This window comes from Lissotriton vulgaris, chromosome 8 (assembly GCF_964263255.1).
Source record: "Lissotriton vulgaris chromosome 8, aLisVul1.2, whole genome shotgun sequence".
Lineage (NCBI taxonomy): Eukaryota > Metazoa > Chordata > Amphibia > Caudata > Salamandridae > Lissotriton > Lissotriton vulgaris.
In genome coordinates this window covers 730554104-730574414 of record NC_141696.1, presented here as the reverse complement: position 1 = coordinate 730574414, position 20311 = coordinate 730554104, and the positions used below count along the sequence as shown (strand labels likewise).

The 20311-nt window shown below is 43.8% G+C and overlaps 1 protein-coding gene across 1 annotated transcript in view; it reads left to right on the top strand.

Moving 5' to 3' along the window:
• The window catches only part of CFAP47 (cilia and flagella associated protein 47), a 2734468-nt gene that overhangs the window by 1215343 nt on the left and 1498814 nt on the right, over positions 1 to 20311 (top strand). The window contains exon 49 of the mRNA XM_086934611.1: positions 14098 to 14209. Within this exon, the coding sequence (XP_086790737.1) occupies positions 14098 to 14209 (112 nt within the window). The remainder of the gene's footprint in view (positions 1 to 14097; positions 14210 to 20311) is intronic.

Sequence of the window (20311 nt, the reverse complement as noted above, 5' to 3'; positions counted from 1 at the left end):
AAGTTGCTGGTAGAGGGCACTGGACCCAGTCAACGCTGGAAGTGACATCAGGCTGCATCACTGAGGTCAGAAAGAGCCCTCCCCTGCGCACCAACGCCAGTTCCCTTTTTTCTACGCCTTTAATGCAGATCTAGAGCGTTTCTCTAAGGGGTTTCCCTCACAAATTCGAAAATGTTTTGCGCCACCATACCTCCTCCCAAGAGTAACAATTGAAACCTTGTAGGGATTGTGAAGGACAGATGTCCATCTTGCGGGATGACCTCCGACTACAACTACAGTAATGATGAATGAGTAAACCCTAGGTGGGGAGCTCATCTGGAGGATTTGGAGATAAGGTGCCTCTGGTCTACAGAAGAACACATTTTTCACATCAACCTGCTGGAACCGCGGGCACTCTGCTGACTCTCAAGGCCTTCTTCCCTTCCATCGTAGATCAGTCCATCCAGATCTTGAGAAACAACACGACTGTGATGTGGTACGTGAAAAAGCAAAGGGGTATAAGGTCTCACCTCCTTTGCCTGGAAGCGTTGAGACTGTGGTCTTGGGCACACTGCCTAAGGATCTGATATACCACCAGTCACTTAGCAGGGTCTCTGAATGTCATAGCTAACCTCCTGAGCCGGTGTCACCTTGCTGATCACAAGTGGCATCATCTACTGGAGGTTCCAGGACATTTTCTCCCAGTGGGGTGCTCTTCAGGTCTATTTGCCGCCTCAGAAAATAATCAATGGCAACAGTTCTGCACTCTCCGGGATCCATTGAGGTGAGCCTTGGGGGAACACGTTTCAGTGAAGGTTGAACTTTTCGCTGCATTACGCATTCCCCCCTATTACCCTTGATTCCTCAAGTTCTCAGGAAGATTCTCCAAGACTGGGCCCAAATAATTCTCATTTCCCCAGATTAGCAGAATGGTGTGGTATGCAGACCTTCTATGCTTTTCCATGTGTCCTTCGCTTTACCTTGCACTTATGTGCTCATGCTGGACCTGCTCTTCCAGTCAGGGGAGGGAAGGACATGGTTCTGCACCCCAATCTCTGAGACCTCCACCTACATGCTTGGGAATTGACCGGTGGACTACTGAGCTCCTACCAGCTGCCTTCGACAATGGTTGACTTAATCTTGTCTGCACATCAACCCTCTATAATTCTGCTTACTCCAGCACATAGAGAAACTTTGTTGCATGGTGTGTGTGCAGTGGTGTGTATCCTTTGCAGGCCAAACTGTCTCTAGTGCTGCAGTTTGCACTTTCCCTTGCTAAGAGGGATTGAGGTGTTGGTACTGTGAAGGGATATTTAGCTGCCTTTTCTGCTTTCCTCTGTCTACTGGATGAGCTGCCCCTGTTTAAATCCTCTGTTGTAATGCGTTATCTCAAGGGTTTGACCAATCTCATCACTCTAACTCCCTTTGTGTTTCCCCAATGGAATTTGAATCTGGTACTTACCAGCGTTTGAGCTCCTTCATAGTTATACCCTATGTATGTCAACCCTCAAAACGGGTTTTGGTTGCTATCACATCTGCTAGAATGTCAGTGAGCTGAAAGGCCTTATCTGTCGCTCTCCCTTCATTACCTTCTTTCTGGACAAGTTAGTGTTGCAAACCAGGGCTGCTTTCTTTTCTAAGGTGGTGACCCCCTTCCATCCTGGTCAATGTATCACTCTTTCCACTTTCCACCCTCCTTCTCATTCTATGAAAGAGGAGGAACCGTTGAATTCCAGGTGGGCGGTTAACTTCTACTTGGACTACAAGTATTTCCGATCTGATGACCGGTTCTTTGTCGGATACCAAACAAGGTAAGGCAGTACAATAGAGGTCTCTCTTTCAATGGATAATCCTCTGCATCAAGAGCCGCTATGCTTTAGCCAGAAAAGAGGCTCCTGAAGGGATCAGAGCCCATTCCAACGGGGCTAAAATATATCCCTTCTGTACTTCTGAGATGAGTCCCAATTGTAGAAATCTGTAAAGTAGCAACATGGGCTTCCTTGCACACTTTTGCAAAACACTCCTGCCTATATTCGATGTGTGCAGGGATGGCCACTTTGCAAGGTTCGTCTTGTAGGATTTCCTTGTCTAACCTCCTCCTGGATAGGATATTGCTGTGAAATCTGTTCTACAGGTAAATCTGCAGGTACAAGTATCCATTAGAAGAAAATGTTACTTGCCTGCAGAGCTATCTTTTTGGTGGATACTCTACCTGCAGATTCCTCACCGACCAACCCGCCTCTCCATTTGATGGATGAGTTACAGGAAAAGTTAATAAGTTCTGATGTTCTTTATTTTAGTACTTCAATCCTACATTGGTGCCAAGCCCCCCTCTTGCCTCGACGGCTTGGAAACAAATGGAGGGAAATTGATGTTGGCGCTTTGTGACCTCGGTGACGCCGCCTGATGTCATTTCTGGCATCTACCATGCCCTCTACCTGCAACTTAAGAGCTTTGACGTTTTCTGGGTCCAGTCTCGTGCCTGGGGTTTGTTCTACAGGTAGATAGAGTATCCACCAGAAGTATTGTTACAGAATGCAAGTAACTTTTTGTTTTGGTTGTGATGTGATTCTGACACCTTACTGTCATCCAGCTTTCCAAAAAACCCAGTCATCGGGTATCATTTATAAAACATAGCTAATAATGGAGGCTTAAGATAGCCTTTTTCAAAAGTTAAGAATACGTTGGTTATTAAAAACACCAATTGTGGGCTGCAGAGAACCAAGGATGTTCACCATTGACTCAGAGAACCTCAGCCGGTTGATTGGGGGAAGAGTCAGTCCTTAGTGGTTACAAACTGTATACCATAGCAGATGTGCATAGCATGTTCTTTTGTATTGTATCCAAGTAGATTTCCTTCAGAACTGGCTCCTAACTCACCAGATCAGTGACAGTTGTAGTTCTGTTTTTGGAAGTAACACACAAGATTATTACAACAAGTCATTTGGCTGAGGCTCCTCTAGCTATCTACCAATTTTAACTGTGGCAGTCATTTCTCAGCGTGCTGACACTTTAGAAGCAAATTCCCCTCCTGGATCCAGCGGGCCACAGCATTCGCATCTCTCTGGCCAACTGGTATCAGTGGGCCCAGTACTCTTGGCACCTCCGGAAAAGTCCTCTTCTAAGCGTAATGCCTTCCCAAATCCACAGTGATTAAGTGCTTCCATCTGCAGACAACAGGTAACTTTAGGACTGTAGGTTCTAAATGACAATTTGAGGCATCTTGGAAAACTATGTGACCAGATCTACAGAACTCCTTGGCAAAGGGATTCGACTAAAGACAGGAGACATCTTCCCACAGTCCTCTAAAGTGCAACCTTTGTCACTGCTTCTAAACCTCAAATTTACCCAAATATCCAAGGTCAGTTTACCTTTTTTTGTGTGCTGCAACCTAAGCCAAACTCCTGGTTTAGACAACTTCTCATATTTGTCTTCTGATACCGGATTTAGTTATATGTGTCCTTCAGACTTGCCCAGCATGTGTTTAGTCTGCTTTGCATGCACACCCCACTAGTCTCTCAAAGGTTCAAGTGAATCATAACATAATAATTTGTACACATCCTGTTGCCTCATATCAGACAAGCTAATAATGCTCTACATATGTTTTCATCCTGGTGTCCTGATTTTGTGTTAGACAATTCCTTCTTCCATATAAGGCTGCACTTAAAAGAATAAAAATATAAATACACTCTAAATGTACATTAGGCCTAGTTAGCATGCCTTAGGTGCCATCATGGTCAAAACCTCATGGTCCAAAAAATTGAAAAATCTGGGGGTGCACCGAAATGGAATTTCAAAACCTAAACTAAAGTTTCCTGACCAATTGTCTTGATTACACTGTCATTTTCACACTTTTTGCAAAGTACTGGTACAAAAATAATTGATGTTTAGGACTGTGGTTGTTACCTTTTCTGGTGTTTTGATATTTTTAACTGAGAAGTAGTACACCTTTCATGTGGGACATGTTAACTCACATGAGTTGATATAGATGTAAATTATTGTAGACAATTTAAATGAAGAGGCTGAGGCAATTGACTATTGCACCTATCACTTTGTGAGAGAGAAATACAATAAGCAATAATGGTGCAAGGACTGGGAGAGCCGTCCCCTTTTGCTTTCCTTAAGGAAAGGCTAACCCTTTCCTTGTACAAATTATAAATCTACTGTGGTCAAGCAGAACATTTCAATGTACAGGTTATACAATTCCGGTTCAACTTTGTTATTACACACAATTCACAGACTCCATAGATTGTTCTGTAGAAATGTCTTTATTCATAGATTTTTATCTTCTTATAGTCCAGCGGTGTGTTCCCCTTTTTTGCTTGAGAACACTCCGCAGGACTATAAATGTTGTCTGAGCTACCATACTCATATCAATGGGATCCACATAAAGGACGGTAATAACATGCAAGTCACTACATTTCGCTGAACTCCTCGTAAGATCTCCAATCAAAGAATTAATTTTGAGACTTCATTTCTAAACCGGCACGTCCATTGGTGGATACTGTTGTAATAGAGGTTGAGATTGATTTAACATATTCAAGAGATACCAAACAAACATAACATCAGATCAGATTGTTTGAATCAGAAGAACTTGTATATGAAGCCATCAAGAAGTCTTCATGATGAAACATGTTGGCTACATTTGCATTGAAGATTTTTTTTTTATCCAAAATGAGAAGATTAATGTCTATGAATAAAGAAATTTCTATGGAACAAATTTATGGAGTCGGTGCATCATGTGTAATAGCACATTTGAACCGTAATTGTATAACCTGTACATTGAAATTTTGTGCTGGACCACAGAAGATTTATAAGATATAATTTATTATATTCGATTTAGAATTTTGAAGAAACTCTTAATTTTGTTGCTAAATTTCTTGGCTGTCACATTATCATCATGTTCCCTTGTACTCAGTGTTTTGTTTCTTTAAAAGACAAGCTGATTGACTCTAATACGTAAGTACTCTTTGCGACTAATACACAGTTGGAGTCATACTGTAATAATATTGTGAGTGTATCATATTTTTACCATTTGATCTATAGCTGTAACACCTTTTTAACAAGCAGGCACTTTATTTTGCAAAATACTGAAACGAGCACACTATTGAGCTAACTCTGCAGATTCCTTAAATGAACCCAAGCATCAGATTGCATCACCAATGTCATGTGGTGCTGATCAGTGATGGAATTTCACCGATTCACCAGGAAATGTCATTGTGACTCCTCAAAAAAGCACTGCATTTACTTTATTTTACACCTCCATAGACACAGGTGCTGGAGCCAGTAAGTTATCTCCATCCCTTTTCTCTAATTTCTTCATCAAAATGTGTTATATTATGTTATGTTACCCAGATGCATCCAAAGGTCCATTAGAAGAGGTAGGTAAAATTACTCCTTGACTGGTAACTCTAGAGCCATTCCCTGTTTTGTACTGCCTCTTTTCCATTCTCTGAGACACTCTCATGAGAGATAGCATAGAAAGCATAAAAAAGAATAGACGTCCCTGCACTTCCCTCCATGGGAAAGAAGACCAAGAGATCCAAGGAATGGACTTCTTAGTGTGTCTCTGTTCAACCATTCAGCAGATACCACTGATCCGTTTTTCTTTTGTTGGTGCTTCTTTTATCCAGATTGAAACTTTTCAAAGAACGTTGTAGGCTACGTTTGCTGCTCAACCTTTGGTTCCTTTGTGAGCTGGCATTGTCCTGAAGTCCAATGTGATGCCATCTGTGGGCACTATGGCACCATCAACGTATTCTCTGACCTGGTCTCTTCACCAACCTTGAATTTGGAAACCCCAAGGCCAACATAAAAGTTGCTTCTCATACCAAGCCTCACAATGACTGCCCTGTCATTGACGTTCACCAGACTTCCTCTGTGTTGTTACTAATACTGGCGTCATCTTTGAAGCCAACCTCTGCTTTTCAGTTGATTCTCAAAGCTACTACAGCCAAAACAAAAGGATTTCTCCAGGCGAAAGGAATTCCGGATATCCCTGTTATGATATTCAGTCAAACTCACAATTGGTTTGGTTCCAAATCGGATGTTTTTGACTTTCTGGTTTCAAATCCTCTGGATGAGAATGGTGATGATAACAGAGGCAGATGTCTTTCTTTCTAAAGCATATTCAAATTAGAGTTTTCTAGCTAAACTCCCTGCCACCAGCGGTCTTCGCAGCAGTCAAAACGTCAGCCGTTCTGTTGTGTTTGGCCCTGCCTATGTTGAAACTGTTTACTGAGTTCCTAGCAGACATGCAACCTTCAGTTGTGATATTGTCCTGTCAGAAGTTTCTGCTTTTCCAAATATAAGATGAAGCAAAATACAAATCTTCCTGATAGGGAATAGATAGACCTGGATCTTTAGCTAACAAAATGTTTGCTTTGGGTGAACCGGCACTGCGTTCATTATAGTAGATGTCTGCTAGTTGGGAAGAGTCTACACTGGCAAAAACAAATCTACCTGAATTCTACAGAACATGATTCACAGATCTACTGAAGGACGACATGGATGCAGTGAAGACGCCAAGAAAACCGGACTGGAATTAGTTGACACAATGTCTGACTCTATGCAATTTAGTGGGGTTGTTCTATGACGTGTTTATAAGAATAAGAGGATTCATTTTGAGTTCTAGGAGCTCAACTACTAGACATGCCCTTTGATGGGCAGTGTCTCTTTGTGAAAAGGCTCACTATTCTATCTCCTCGGGGGTGTTCCCGAATATATGGAAACATGCCACTCTCCTCCCACTAAAGAAAAAACCAAATGGGGACCCCAAGGACCTTAGCAATCTTCGTCCGGTGTTGGCAGCACCAGGCAAAATGCTTGAGAAAGTAATCCAGGGCCAACTGAATAAATTCATTGAAGAAAATAAAATATTACATGAGACGCAATCCGGCTTTAGACCCGGCTTCAGCCCTGAGACAGCACTAATTGAGGTGGCAGAGTCAGTGAGGTGGTCGATGGATTCAGGAGACTCAGCGATGCTGGTGCTCCTGGATCTGTCGGCCGCTTTTGATACGGTCGACCACGTTAGACTGCTGTCGCGACTGGCTGAAATAGGCATCCAGGACCAGGCACTGGGGTGGATACAGTCGTATCTGACTCAGAGAACAGAAGGTGGCGCTGGGGACCGTTTCTTCAACACCTAAGGCCCTCAGCTGTGGCGTCCCTCAGGGATCGGCACTTAGCCCATTATTATTCAATATCTACCTGGCTCCACTTTTCACGCTGATTGCCAACTGGGGGGTCAAGGCAATTTCATATGCCGACGACACCCAACTGGTGTTTCCGTATTCTGAGGTGACGGAGGCGTCCTTTTCGCGTTTCAAGGGCTGTCTCCAAGATGTGGCATGCTGGATGAACACAAATAAATTAAAACTCAATGCTAACAAGACCGGAGTGATCTTTTTTGGCAAAGGCCCCCCTCCTCCCTCCTCCCTCTGGTGGCCGGCGGAGATGGGACAGGCCCCTTCGCCTAGCCATACGGCAAAAAATCTGGGGGTGCGGTGGAATGACAGTTTGTCCTTCGCCTCGCACATCCAGCAAGTAGTTGGCTGCTGTCTGTGTAAGCTGAGGAATCTCCGTAAGATTCTGCGACTTTTACCAGAAAGCTGCCGAAAAACAGTAATCCATGCCACACTGACATCTAGGCTGGATTACGCAAACGGCCTGTATCTGGGCTTACCAAAGTTCCTCATACAGCGGCTGCAACTGGTCCAAAACGCGGCTGCGAGACTATTAATGCGGATCCCTTTCAAGCATTCGGTCTCTCCGCACCTTCTTTCACTTCATTGGTTACCAGTAGCAAGCAGAATCAAATTCAAGGCACTTACGCTGGCCTTCAGATCTCTGTATGGCACCTGCTCAAATTATCTGAAAGCCCAGTTGCCAAGATACACCCAAGCTCGCTCTCTACGATCCAACGGCTGCGTTCAGCTCGCAGTTCCTCGAGTAAAAAGGGCTTGGCTGGGAGGACGAACCTTCTAGGCCAATGTGGCGGCACTTTGGAACACCCTGCCCCCAGCCCTTCAGCAGGCCCCCTCCAAGCTCTGCTTCAAGCGGATGATGAAAACCTGGCTTTTCACCCAACCGCGCTAAGCGCTAATACCCCCAGTCCTCGTGGTCAAAACCTGTTCTTTTTAGCGCCGGGACACCTCTTTACGAGGTAGCTGTTCGCGCTCTATAAAATTCTGTATTATTATTATTATTATTATTCCTTAGAAAAATGTAAAAAAGAGCAGGGCAACTGCCAGGGCACTGTGACTAGTCTCTCAATCCAAATGCTTCCACCAACAGTGCAGGAAGTTTAGAGTTTAAAGCCACTAGTTTGCAGATGAATAAATGCCACAATAGAAAACACTGTGACAGTCAAAGTTTTTTCAGAAGCATGGTGTGCAGGAAAAAGAAGGCAGGTTCATCCCTCTTTATCCTTTTAATCCCACACTCCAAACACAAAATCACTCTCAATCCTTGAAGAGCATGGCTCAAAGAACACCAATCAGTCATGGGTAGCAATGTTTCTTTAAAAGTAGAAAGAGGTAATATGTATAGAATAGTGTGTCCTGTAGATTTTGACTCGGGTTAATTCTCTTTCTCTCTTATTGAAATCCCAAACTGTATCATTACCTTCATCAAATAATCCAAACAAAAATCTTGATGACAGAGATTCTATTGGAATTAGCTTAGGGAAGTAGAGTTGTTCCTGCCTCTGAAAAAGCGATGGAACTTTACAACAGTTACTTCTTGATTCCTTTTTGGAAGAGGGAGGTTTCCTTCCTATTTTGGATTTGAGATTGTTTAATAAGTTCATCACAAACTGTCTGTTAGCTACTCTACCTCTTTCATAAGCAAGATTAGATGGCCATATCAGGCCATGAGTACACATATTTTCACATCTTGTTGACTCGATAACACAGGCAATGTCGATGCTTTGTAGTGCTCTTTGGCTTTGCGCAGCTCCTCTTCAGACCACTTTCTGCTCCTTAAATATTCACCAGAATTTTGACAGTGGCCGACTTGCTCTTCCAAAAAATCTACATGTACTCCTCCTTGGATGACTAGCTGTTGAAGTCATTGCCCTGCTGGGTACTTCGCAAGAGTTTGTTTTCTGCATTCACCCTTTAACTCATAGTGAGATTTTCTATAAACTAGGAGAAACCCTGACCTGTTTCTACCCATAATATACAATTTATAGCTAGGTATTTGGTCATACCTACAAGCAGCAGTGGGTTTCAAGATGCTTTCCAGAGAAGCAATGAACTTCTGGGAAGGGGCTATAGATAAAGACATTGGCCTATGAATAGCTGATCTAGTGGGAACAAGAAGAGTAAATCACCTTAGCAGACTATGTCCAAGATTCACTAGTGGCAGCTCTTCCAGGAAGTGACAGATCAGATATTCAGAGTAGAATAGTGTCAGACATAAATTGTTTTTGTGACAAGCACAAACTCAGCTTCACGGCTTGCTCAAATGTTCTCAAATAGATGGACTAGGAGTTGCTTTGGCTCTACAGTGGACATTTCTCCTCTTTTACACCTTTCCCTCAGTATCTCTTTTGCAGAGGAGGATACAGAAAATCCAATTACAGAGAGCCCGTGTCATACTAATTGCCCTGGATTAGACTGGACGTCTATAGTATCCTGACTTGCTTCAACCTCGCTACACTCCCCAATTACCACTTCCACTACTTGAAAGCTTCCTACATATATAATTAATGTCTTGCTAGCGGTGAGCTACCATTCTACAAGAGGCCTTCTATTCTATTGTGTGGTCAGTGTTAAATTATTGGTGTCATAAAGCTTCTGTGATGCCCTGTAAGAAAATACAGTATGTTAGAAATTGAGGTTTCTGGTTCGCAGAGTATAATAGCAAAGCCACGGTCCTCATCCTCCTGGACCTATCGGCTGCCTTCCACACTGTCTGCCACCACACCCTAAATACATGCCTCCACAATGCAGGGATCCGCGACAAACCCCTGGACTGGATCACCTCCTTCCTTACCGACAGAACCCAGAGGGTCCGCCTTCCTCCATTCCGATCCGAAGCCACCAAGATCACCGGCGGCATACCCCAAGGATCATCCCTCAGCCCCACCCTTTTCAACATCTACATGGCACCGCTTGCCAACATCGTCCTATCACAGAACCTCAACATCGTCTCTTACACCTATAACACCCAGCTGATCCTCTCCCTCACCAAGGACCCTGCCACCAACAAAACCAACCTCCATGAAGTAATGAAGGCCGTCACTGACTGGATGAAGAACAGTTGGCTGAAACTGAACTCGGACAAGACAGAGGTCCTCATCCTCTGCACCACCCTTTCTGCCTGGAATGACACTTGGTGTCCGACCGCACTAGGATTCGCACTGACACCAACTAACCACGCACGCACCCTGGGGTTCATCTTGGACTCATCGCTCTCAATGACCCAGCAAGTCAACGCCGTCTCCTCCTCCTGCTTCAACACCCTCCGCATGCTACGCAAGATCTACAGATGGATCCCCACTGAAACCAGATGGACAGTCACCCAGGCCATCGTCAACAGCAGACTGGACTACGGTAACACCCTCTACGCAGGAACCATGGCCAAACTCCAGAAAAGACTACAATGTATACAGAACGCCTCCGCACGCCTCATCCTCAACATCCCTCACCGCAACCACATCACAGTTCACCTGAGACCTGCACTGACTCCCAGTCAACAAGAGGATCACCTTCAAGCTCCTCACCCACGCTCACAAGGCACTCCACAACACCGGACCAGCGTACGTACCTCAACCAACGACTCACCTTCTACACCCCTAACCGCCAGCTTCGCTCCGCCGCCCTCGCCAACTTTCTGCGCGTCTACAGGATGACCACCGGCGGCATATCATTCTCCTACCTCGCCACCAAGACATGGAACACCTTCCCCACCCACCTGCGACAGACCCAGGACCTGCTGACCTTCAGGAGACATCTCAAGACCTGGCTGTTCGAGCAGTAGCTGCACCCTCTCCTCCCCTCAGCACCGAGAGACCCTCACCAGTGATTAGTGCGCTCTACAAATATTTGATTGATTGATTGATTACATCCTGTCCAAGCAGGAGCCGCAATCCTTGTCAGGTTAAGTCAGTTACACAACCTAAATTACCCTGTGCTCACTCTCTGGTAGCTTTGCACATTGCTGGCAGGCTTAACTTAAAAGGAATTTAGTAAAATATTTGTGCAACACTTAAATTATAGTAACAGAGGAAAAATACCACAAAAAGACTCTGCATCAGTTACGAAAAATAAAGAATATTTATCTTAGTGAAACAAGACCAAAATGACAAAAACAGTGCTTAGAAATCAATAGCGCTCAAAGGTTACTTGAGGTTGTGCTATACTGGGGTAAATCCAAAGTTCAGGCCGACTGCAATTCGGTGCAGGCTGGCGATGGGACCCACTCAGGGCCAGCTGAAAAAGAACCTTGTATGGAGCAAGTGTTGGCGTCCTTGTGTTGGTTGAGATTCACACAGTCAGGTTGATGCGTCAGAGTCAAGCCTCGCAGTCGGTGTCAAAGGACCGGTGATATGTTGAAATAAAGCCTCGCAGCTTTGTTGAAGGATCTGTACTGGGTCGGAGTCAAGCCTCGCAGTCGAAACCCACGTCGTCGAATAAGCAATGCGTCGGAGGGCAATGCATCCGTTCTGATTGGTGAAAGGAGTCACTGCATCGATTTATGCAGAAAACAGCTGCAGAACCCACTTCTGAGGCTAAGGACCAGAGTGGGTACCTAAGGCAAGGGTAGGACTCACAAATGGCAGAGTCCGGAAGCATCAGCAGAGTTGCAGGAAGTCTTTTGTGATCCTGAGACTTAAGAACATAGGAGAAAAGTGAAGAAGCCCTTTGAGAAACTTGGATTTAATGATGTAGAGAGCAGGTTCAGTCCCTCTCACTACCATGTAGTGTAGTGTAGTGTAGTGTATTTTGTAAAGCGCACAGCTGCCCCAACGGGGCGTCCCAGCGCTGTATAACGCTGTGGAAGCCTTCCTGGCTCTCCCTGTGAGATGCCCCTCCTGGGCACCCCCAAGGTGAAGCCAGGCATCCCAGTGTTGTAGGGGCCGTTGTGGAGATTAGGCAAGCTATTGCCCAGAGTTGCAGCGTGGGACCCATGATTAGAGTAGGGACCGAGGCGAGACTTATCGAGTCCGCGGACATTGAGCCCAAGACCCTGCCGCGTCGGGACTTGAACCCTGGTCCCGGGCCTGATCTCTGCTTCAGAGTCTGCCGCTCTAACCAGTGTGCCACACTTCTCCATGCAAGAAGCAGCAGGCCAACACAGCAGAGCAGCTAGCAAAGTGGCAGTTCCTCCTACAGCACAGAAATCAGCAGGCCAGCATAGCAATGCAGGTAGCAAAGCGGCAGTCCCTCCTACAGCACAGCAGCTCTTCTTCCAGGCAGAAGGGCCTTGGTTCCAGCAAAGCTTGAATTGGTGGTGTCAGGGCTCCAGGAATTATACCCAAATGTGCCTTTGCCATGGGGATGGGCCATCAGGATGCAAATGTCAGTCCCCTTGTCCATTTGTGTGACTGTCTAGAGGGAATGCACAAAGCCTAGCTGTCACCCAACCAAGATGTGTATTCATAGACAGACAGAGGCAGAGGATGGTTAAAGTAAGAAAATGCCAACTTTCTAAAAGTGTCATTTTCAGACTTACAATTTACCTTCTGACTTTGCCATCAGATGTGATTTTACATTTTGAGTCCACAGCTACCAAACTGCAAATCTCTATCTGAATATTGACACAGTTACTGTGTATCTCTTTACCATTTACTCACAAAACCATAGAACTTTCTTCAGTTTACTGGTAGTCTTCAAATTCCAAAAGGGGCTGCAGACAACATTTCCTGCCTCCAGGAACCCTACCTGTCCAACCAGGAAAAGAGCTTTCTTGTTGGACATGGCCTTTGCCACAATCATTAGTGACATACAAACTCCCTCAGTCGCTGTCTGTTTTATATTTCTTTCCAAAAAACAGTGGTGGTATGAGATTAATGACTTGATTCTTATGAAAGGTAGCCACGGATTCCCACATGGCTCACTTCATCTTGTTACTTTTCTCATTCCCTCTTCTTCACCTTTCCAATGACCTAGCAGGATTTGTCTTGCGAGTGACCACGAGAGTCCTCAGTCGTTACAGTCCAGGATTTTGTTAGAATAGATTATATCCATGTTATAGGTTGTGGTGAGTGACATTAGGAAAAGCTGCCATAAACAGTCCATCTCCACCTTGCCCTTTTTTAACAGTGGACTGTTGCTATGAGATAGCAGGTAACATCCCACTAGGGATTTTATGCCCCTTGTCGGGTTGCTATTTGGATCTCTGAGCAAGCTTTCATAAAGCACTATTGCCTAGATGCTATGAACAGAAACAGTCTCAATATGGCAGACCAGTTCTGCAATAATTCCTGATGTAATTCTTTTGAAGGTATTTTAATCTCCCCCCTTCAAGGTTTCTTCATAGCGACTTTCAAGCAAGAAACCAATTGGAGCAAGTTTTTTTTAGAAAAAGAATTGCTTACCTTTTCTTACCTTCTGGTGGATTTTATACTCAGGTAGATTCATATTGCCCTTCCTTATTTAGAGTGACATGAGATTTTTTTATTTTTAATAATATTTTATCCTAGTTCCGTCCTTTGTGTCCTTAGCCTTCTTAAGAAGTGGACAAACGTGTGCAACTGATGTCACCGGCATATTTTTGCCTTTTTATGGAGATGCAGCACCACTTTTGGTGAATCCAGGCAACTTCACCTGTGACCTTGACCAGTGACTTGGTTCTGCTTCTTTTTACATTTCCAGACCCACCCTGGTGATTTATAAAGGGGTTCATGGACAGAATCTGGTGAAGCATTATTATCCATTGGAATTTTTTTTTACCGAAGTTAAGTGCCAATGTTTTTAAGACAATACTACCAGAATTCCAATATGTTACATGTAGTGTATCGAATATGGAAATCCCCTGTAATATGCACATACATCCAAGAAACTTGTAAGATATTTTTTTTTAATTTACATTTTTACGAGTGACGCTGTTGATTACGTTTTTTGAACTAATAAACTTTTTACTTTTGTGTGATTGATGTTTTTGTAGGTGTCATCAGATCTGCCAATGGTTAGCGGACCTGAGAGTCTCACAGTTAAACCAGGACTCTATGCTCCCTATGAAATAACTGTGTGTCCATGGAAGAGGGGAACCTCTACAGGTCAGTTTTACAATGAAAGGTCCTAAGATAATACAGTTTGCATAAATGCATCAACAGCTACGGCTAAAAAGTGTTTAAAAAATTGTGGTTACATTTTCCGTGACCGAAATGACTCCTTTTACAGTTCGAAGTAAAATGAGACTTCTGGCTAATTGTTGTTTTCTTTGTTTTATGACCAACCATGTGCAGTAACGATCGCCCACACAGCACTATCAGCTAGATTCATCACAGGGCCGTTTTGCGAGTCAGTAATAGCGATTATTAAGGAATCGCTATTACAGACTCGCAAAACGGGATTCATGTACAAATCGCAATTTATTTTGCGAATCCTACAGCTTCCTTATTTGCGATTAGCTAATTGCCAATCGCAAATAAGGAATAACTCCCCATTCATTCCTATGGGCCTAAAGGCCCATAGGAATAAAAGGGAAGACATATCAATGTGCGAATCGTTATTAGCGATTCGCATTTTGAAATTGCGATTTCAAGGGTGCAGGGGTGTCCAACGGACACCCTATAGCACCCCTGAAATATAATCTACATTGCTGTTGCGCACACACATGTCCAAAGGACATGTGTGTGTGTAACATGCAATTTAGAAAAATGCATTTAAATGCATTTTTCTACGTTTTCACTATTTACCACGAGGTTTGACCTTGCGGTAAATAATGGCCCAAAATTGCGATTTAGCAATTTTAAAATGGTTCATGAATTGCATTTAAGGAATCTCAAATAGAGATTCCTTAAATGCAATTCCTTGCAAATGTGTGAATTTTTTAATAGCGATTTTTTCATTTGGGATGATGAATCCCAAATGCAAAAATTGCGCTCGTAAAGGGCCAGATTCTAAGAATCTGGCCCTTTGCGAGCAGATTTTCGTTTCATGAATCTGGCCGTAAGCATCTTCTCCAGCAGTCTGCCATAAAATCTCCCAAAGGCTGAGAATCTTCAGTCAGATGAAGTGTAACTAGTAATGTCTCCTTCCCCAGGTAATCTGGTACCTACAAATGCCTGGGTGCGGCTAAAACCGTTGGTTGGCCACTAACCTGGTAAAAGGACTCAATCAGACCAGCATCTGACTCCCCTACATGCCTTTATCATCCCTGCTAATGTGTCCAAACTTCAAGAAGCTCTCTAGATTTCAGGAACTCTCAGTCTCATCCATAAATATGGATATCATTCTTTAATTCATAGACACATGCAAATGATTGCCTTAGGGTTTATTTAGAAATTCACAAACTACCCCAGGAGTTGCTAGTTGTGTAGTTATTGCAAAAATGAGGTTTTGTACGTGTATTTTTTTCCTCCACATATTTTTTTTTTCTCACAATAAGAAGTCCCTGTTCCTAACCGTAGAGTAAATGTAAGAGTGATTGGGAATATTACATAACTAATGTTCACATTTACTACGTTATTTATTGCCTCTAAAGTGCACAAGTTGGGTGTGAGCTAACAAGTTAAAATGTTATGGTCTTTGCCGCCCTTAACCCCTCCCCTGAAAACATCCATGTTCCCACTCCTTACCCCAAACTGATGATTGCTATACATGCACCATACATGCACTATGTGGTAAAATCCATCTACTGGCACACATGTCTGCCGTTTCTAGTGCAATAAACCAGGATCTGGCATTATCGCCTGCTGCAGGCACCTTTTGCACACCAATTTAAAACTTGGATGGTACACTTTTGTTAATTAGGCCCACTTTGTCTTGCATTAATGAGTCAAATCAAATATAATTTTACTCACCATATTTCTGTGGCAGAAAAGAATAAACACTAAATCAAACAAAATAAATAACAATCCAGCACATTGTAAAAGGACAGTCACTTATAGAGTCTGAAAATTACTGTATTGCACATTTCCTTATTGCTATTACATGCCAGATAAAACATGCCACCAATTCAGCATATCAGAGGGGTATGGAACTGCTGTAAGAATAACAAAGCTGGTCTACATTGATAAAAATGTTAATCTTCAAAAAAAAGCAAAAGAACAGAATAAGTAAGGTCGACTGACCAGAATTCCCATTGCAGGGGCATGCACATAATTCCGATAAAGTGCAGCTATTGGCAGGAAACCTCAGAAGAGGTAGTAAATTGAGGCAAAACCTGGTGAGGACAAAATGTTGTTGTCTATTAAGAATAAAAGAGCGATACAGTTGGAGATCCACGTGCACCAGGTTGTCCGCACGCCACAGTGGGTTTAAGATTATTTTGAGAATATCTCTTTATTGCAGCCTTTTCATACACTTGCTTTAAAGTGCCATATGCAAAGTGATGACATGACTCAGGGAGGCAAAAAGGCCCAGTTGACCAATCATCTCACAAACCGACTTCACATTTACGAGTTACAAATATCTAGGGCGGACTGGAGATGTAAGCAATCTTTTATGACAAGCTTGTTGAGGACAGTCTCCTCCCTTAACCATATAGAATTCCACAATAAAAAGTGTGAAAGCTTAATTTTGTCTTCTATACAGGGAGATACCCAATTTCGCATGACAGATGGCATTTGCACAACTGCGAGGGACCGGAAAAAGGTTTTTAAAAAATAGTTTTCTACTGGTTGGATCAATTTTACGTCTATCAGACACCAGATGTCATCCCCTAAAGAAACAATGGCCACACATTTAATTACATAGATCAACAAAATCTCTTTCACTGGTTCCAAGCCCAATCTTTTACAAAAACTGTACAGCCCAATGATAGATTTTTCAAAGAGGGGTCTCCTGTTAGATAACATTGATTTCCATTTATATTTGTGATCAAACAGGATATCTAAGTAAGAAAAGATGGCCACCACCGAAACCTTGGAGTTATTAATAAAAAGAGCATTTTTTGGGGGGCCGATCTTGCCCCACAGATCATGGTAAATATATTTTCCTTGTTAACATTCGGATCAAGAGCCTTCATAAAAACAATAAGTTCCTTGATTTCACTTTGAAGCCTTCTCCTTGTTCTGGACACTAAGACTGTGTCATCAGCATATAAAAGAATTGGGTGAGGGCAAGCCCTAGTGTAGGGTGTGACCTTTGCTCTCAACTTTAAACAAGTATTGGCAAAGCCAGTGCGCCTCACCTTTAAGACTTTATAAGAGATCATTAAGAAGATATCCTTGCCTGTACTTAAAGGTGTTTTTTAAGCGTTAACTTTCTTAATATAGCATCCTTTATTTTTGTTTTTGACCTGACTAAATAATTAAGTAATACTATTCCAAAATGCCTTTTTTGCTGCATAATTTACTAAATCCTGCCACATAATTTGGCCCTCTCCTGCCGCATAATTCCAGTGGTCCTGCCAATAGGGCAATCAGGTAGTGCCAGATGGGCAGCTCTCAGAGGTCAGTGAATAGGCCGGTGTTTTGAATGCTTATGTGCCTGTTTTATGGTGTGGTGACACTACAAGCCAACTGTTTTCAGAAATGTTATACATAGTGTGATGTTGCCATATGTACTGGTTGAGAAGCCTTTGCCAAAGTGGTACCAATCACTTTACACATGCACTACTGGATACAGTTACTCACACAAGTTTATATTTGTTTCACAAAGTATGTGAAGTACTCTCATACTTTGTATAGAATACAATCAACGCACAGCAACTATCTGCAATACAAAATAAAACCACCCCAAAAATACACACCCACACAAGAAACGAAGCAGAGGAGACCGTCCTAAATAAAGCATATGAACTTAGAGCTGTCTACCAGAGAACCACTACACTAACTTGTCATACATTTTGAAGAGCGTCATGGTTAAGCCCGTTTCGTAAGGAAACCTAAAAAATAATTTCCTAGCGTCATAAAGTGGATGAAACTACAATCTATTTTCTTTTATCTTGTACGTGCTGCTGGGTGAATCTCCTGACATCTAGCCTGCAGTGTATTGATGTATAATGTCTTGCAAGCCTCGGTACTGCTAGAGTGTTTGGAGAGGGCTGGACGAGTGCTCAAGGATCCGTTCCCTGCTATCACTAATTATGGTGCACACACTGGGTTTAATATATCCTTTATAGGTGCTACTCTTCCCCGCAGACCTGAAATGTGCCTTTATCTATGAGTTTGCAATCAAACGCTGCATGGGATCCCGAGAAATGATCATGAAAGAAAATACATTGCATTGCAGTAGGCCAGACAAATTAAACTGCTGCATTTTATGGGTTCTCAAGAGGGAAGGGAGAAGAGAGTGGGAGGAAGAGAGAGGAAGAGAGGAAGAGTGAAGTGGCGGGCAAGGAGAAAGTAAAGGGGTAGGTAGATGGGAAAGCAAGGTAAGAAAGAGTACGCAAAAACAGTAAAGAGGCAAGTGGTGAACTATAAGACCCCTATTCCTTTAGAAAATGTTCATAAACAGGAGTCTTCCTATATCTTCCAATGTGTTCTGTTATCAACGATCTTAGTTTCGCTCCGTGTTCGTCTATCCACGAACGCGTTCTTCCGACCGGCGTTCAGCCGGTCGGAAGAACGCGTTCGTGGATAGACGAACACGGAGCGAAACTAAGATAGTTGATAAAGGAATAGGGGTCTTATACTTCACCATTTGAAGTAAGGAGGAAAGAGACTATTTCAAACTACGAGCTTTCATAAATACTGAGATTACGCCCTGAGGAAGTCGTTGTGTAAATAATATACGAGACGAAACACGTGTTGGCTGAATAAATCCAATGACATCTGTACATGGAATGTGGAGAAGTTACATTTGAAGAGAAGTAAAAATAAAGACTCATGATCTGAAGGACTTTGATATATCATTTTGGATTACCCACCTGGGACTGCTTTGGATATATTGGAAATACTATTGCATTTTGTGGTATTGAATTGCATAGACTGTGAGTGCTCAGGAAAACCAATTTGTTTTGTAGACCTACTGGTTAGGTTGTGTGGGGTGTTGGTGACCACACCCTTCCTTTGAGCACCGAGACGTATACTCGAGAACTTTACTTTACCCTTATTTGCAGAGCGCCCCTTCTAACCTGGGTTACCAATCTTATGTTACATCTTAGTTGTATGTGTAAATTCATTGATTAAAGCTGTTTTGGAAGATATTTCTGAAGGGAATCCTTTTTGTACTGTAATCCTCACTGTTTTAGGTCCAATAGTGCCACATCATCAAAAACAAGTAAGCAACTCACTATTGGTGAACAGGAATCAGCCTTTTTAATTGTTTCAATGACATCATCAATGAACAGAATTGGGGGGCGTGGCTGGAAAGAGGGCTGACTGCCAGTACTAAACAGAAGCTCCCGCCGGTTGATACCATCCTAAACTATCCTGCTGCACCACTGCAGTAACTCGCCCCGGTGGGCAGGACTGAAGATATGGCACCCGGATGCATGATTTGCCATCTCCAGACCTGGCTTGGCCACCGGGGGGGGGGGGGAAGAGGGGGGGGGGGGTTGTATACTGCATCAAGGTGAGCCCTGCGCCAGTTCAGACTCAGGAGCCTCGGAGCATTGCGCCACCTGTGGGGAAAGCTGTGGAGCTGGGGTGGTTGTCTGCAGTGACACTGGACTCCTGGCCCTCATCAGTCCTGATTCCTAAGGCGGAGGACGAGGTGGCTGCTGGGGACCTGGGCCGCGGCTGGGGTGAGCTCTGGAGCCGAGCTTTGACAATGGCGGCACCCTGGACCAACTGAGCCATGAGGAGAGTGCAGGAGTGTGATACCCCGAGGCTGAAGTGATTGCCCATGGGGTAGCTCTGGATGGCTTGCCTTCACCCGACCCCAATTTTGGCAGTAAGAGCATACAGTGACCCCTGGAGGCTTGGACTGTAGTTGAGGTGGGCTCCGGCTCGGACCGATCAAAATGGCAATGCCATGGGCTGTTGGAGCCCTAAGTACTGAGTCTAACTGTAAAGGCCGAGGGGCGGACATGCACCCCCAACTCCCCCAAGAAAGGGCTTTACTGGGGCATGTCGGTGGGACCTGAAGATACTGCAGAGCACACTGTGTCTACGCAAAGTACACCCACTGGTCGTCCGGGACCATTTTGCTTGAAGGGTGAGTGCCTAGCTTCTCGCGTGCACATGGGGTGCTTCTGACTCTGGGGCCCTGCAGCGACGGGCCTTGGGGGTCTTTCCCTCCCCCAGGCAGAACAAGATACAAAAGGA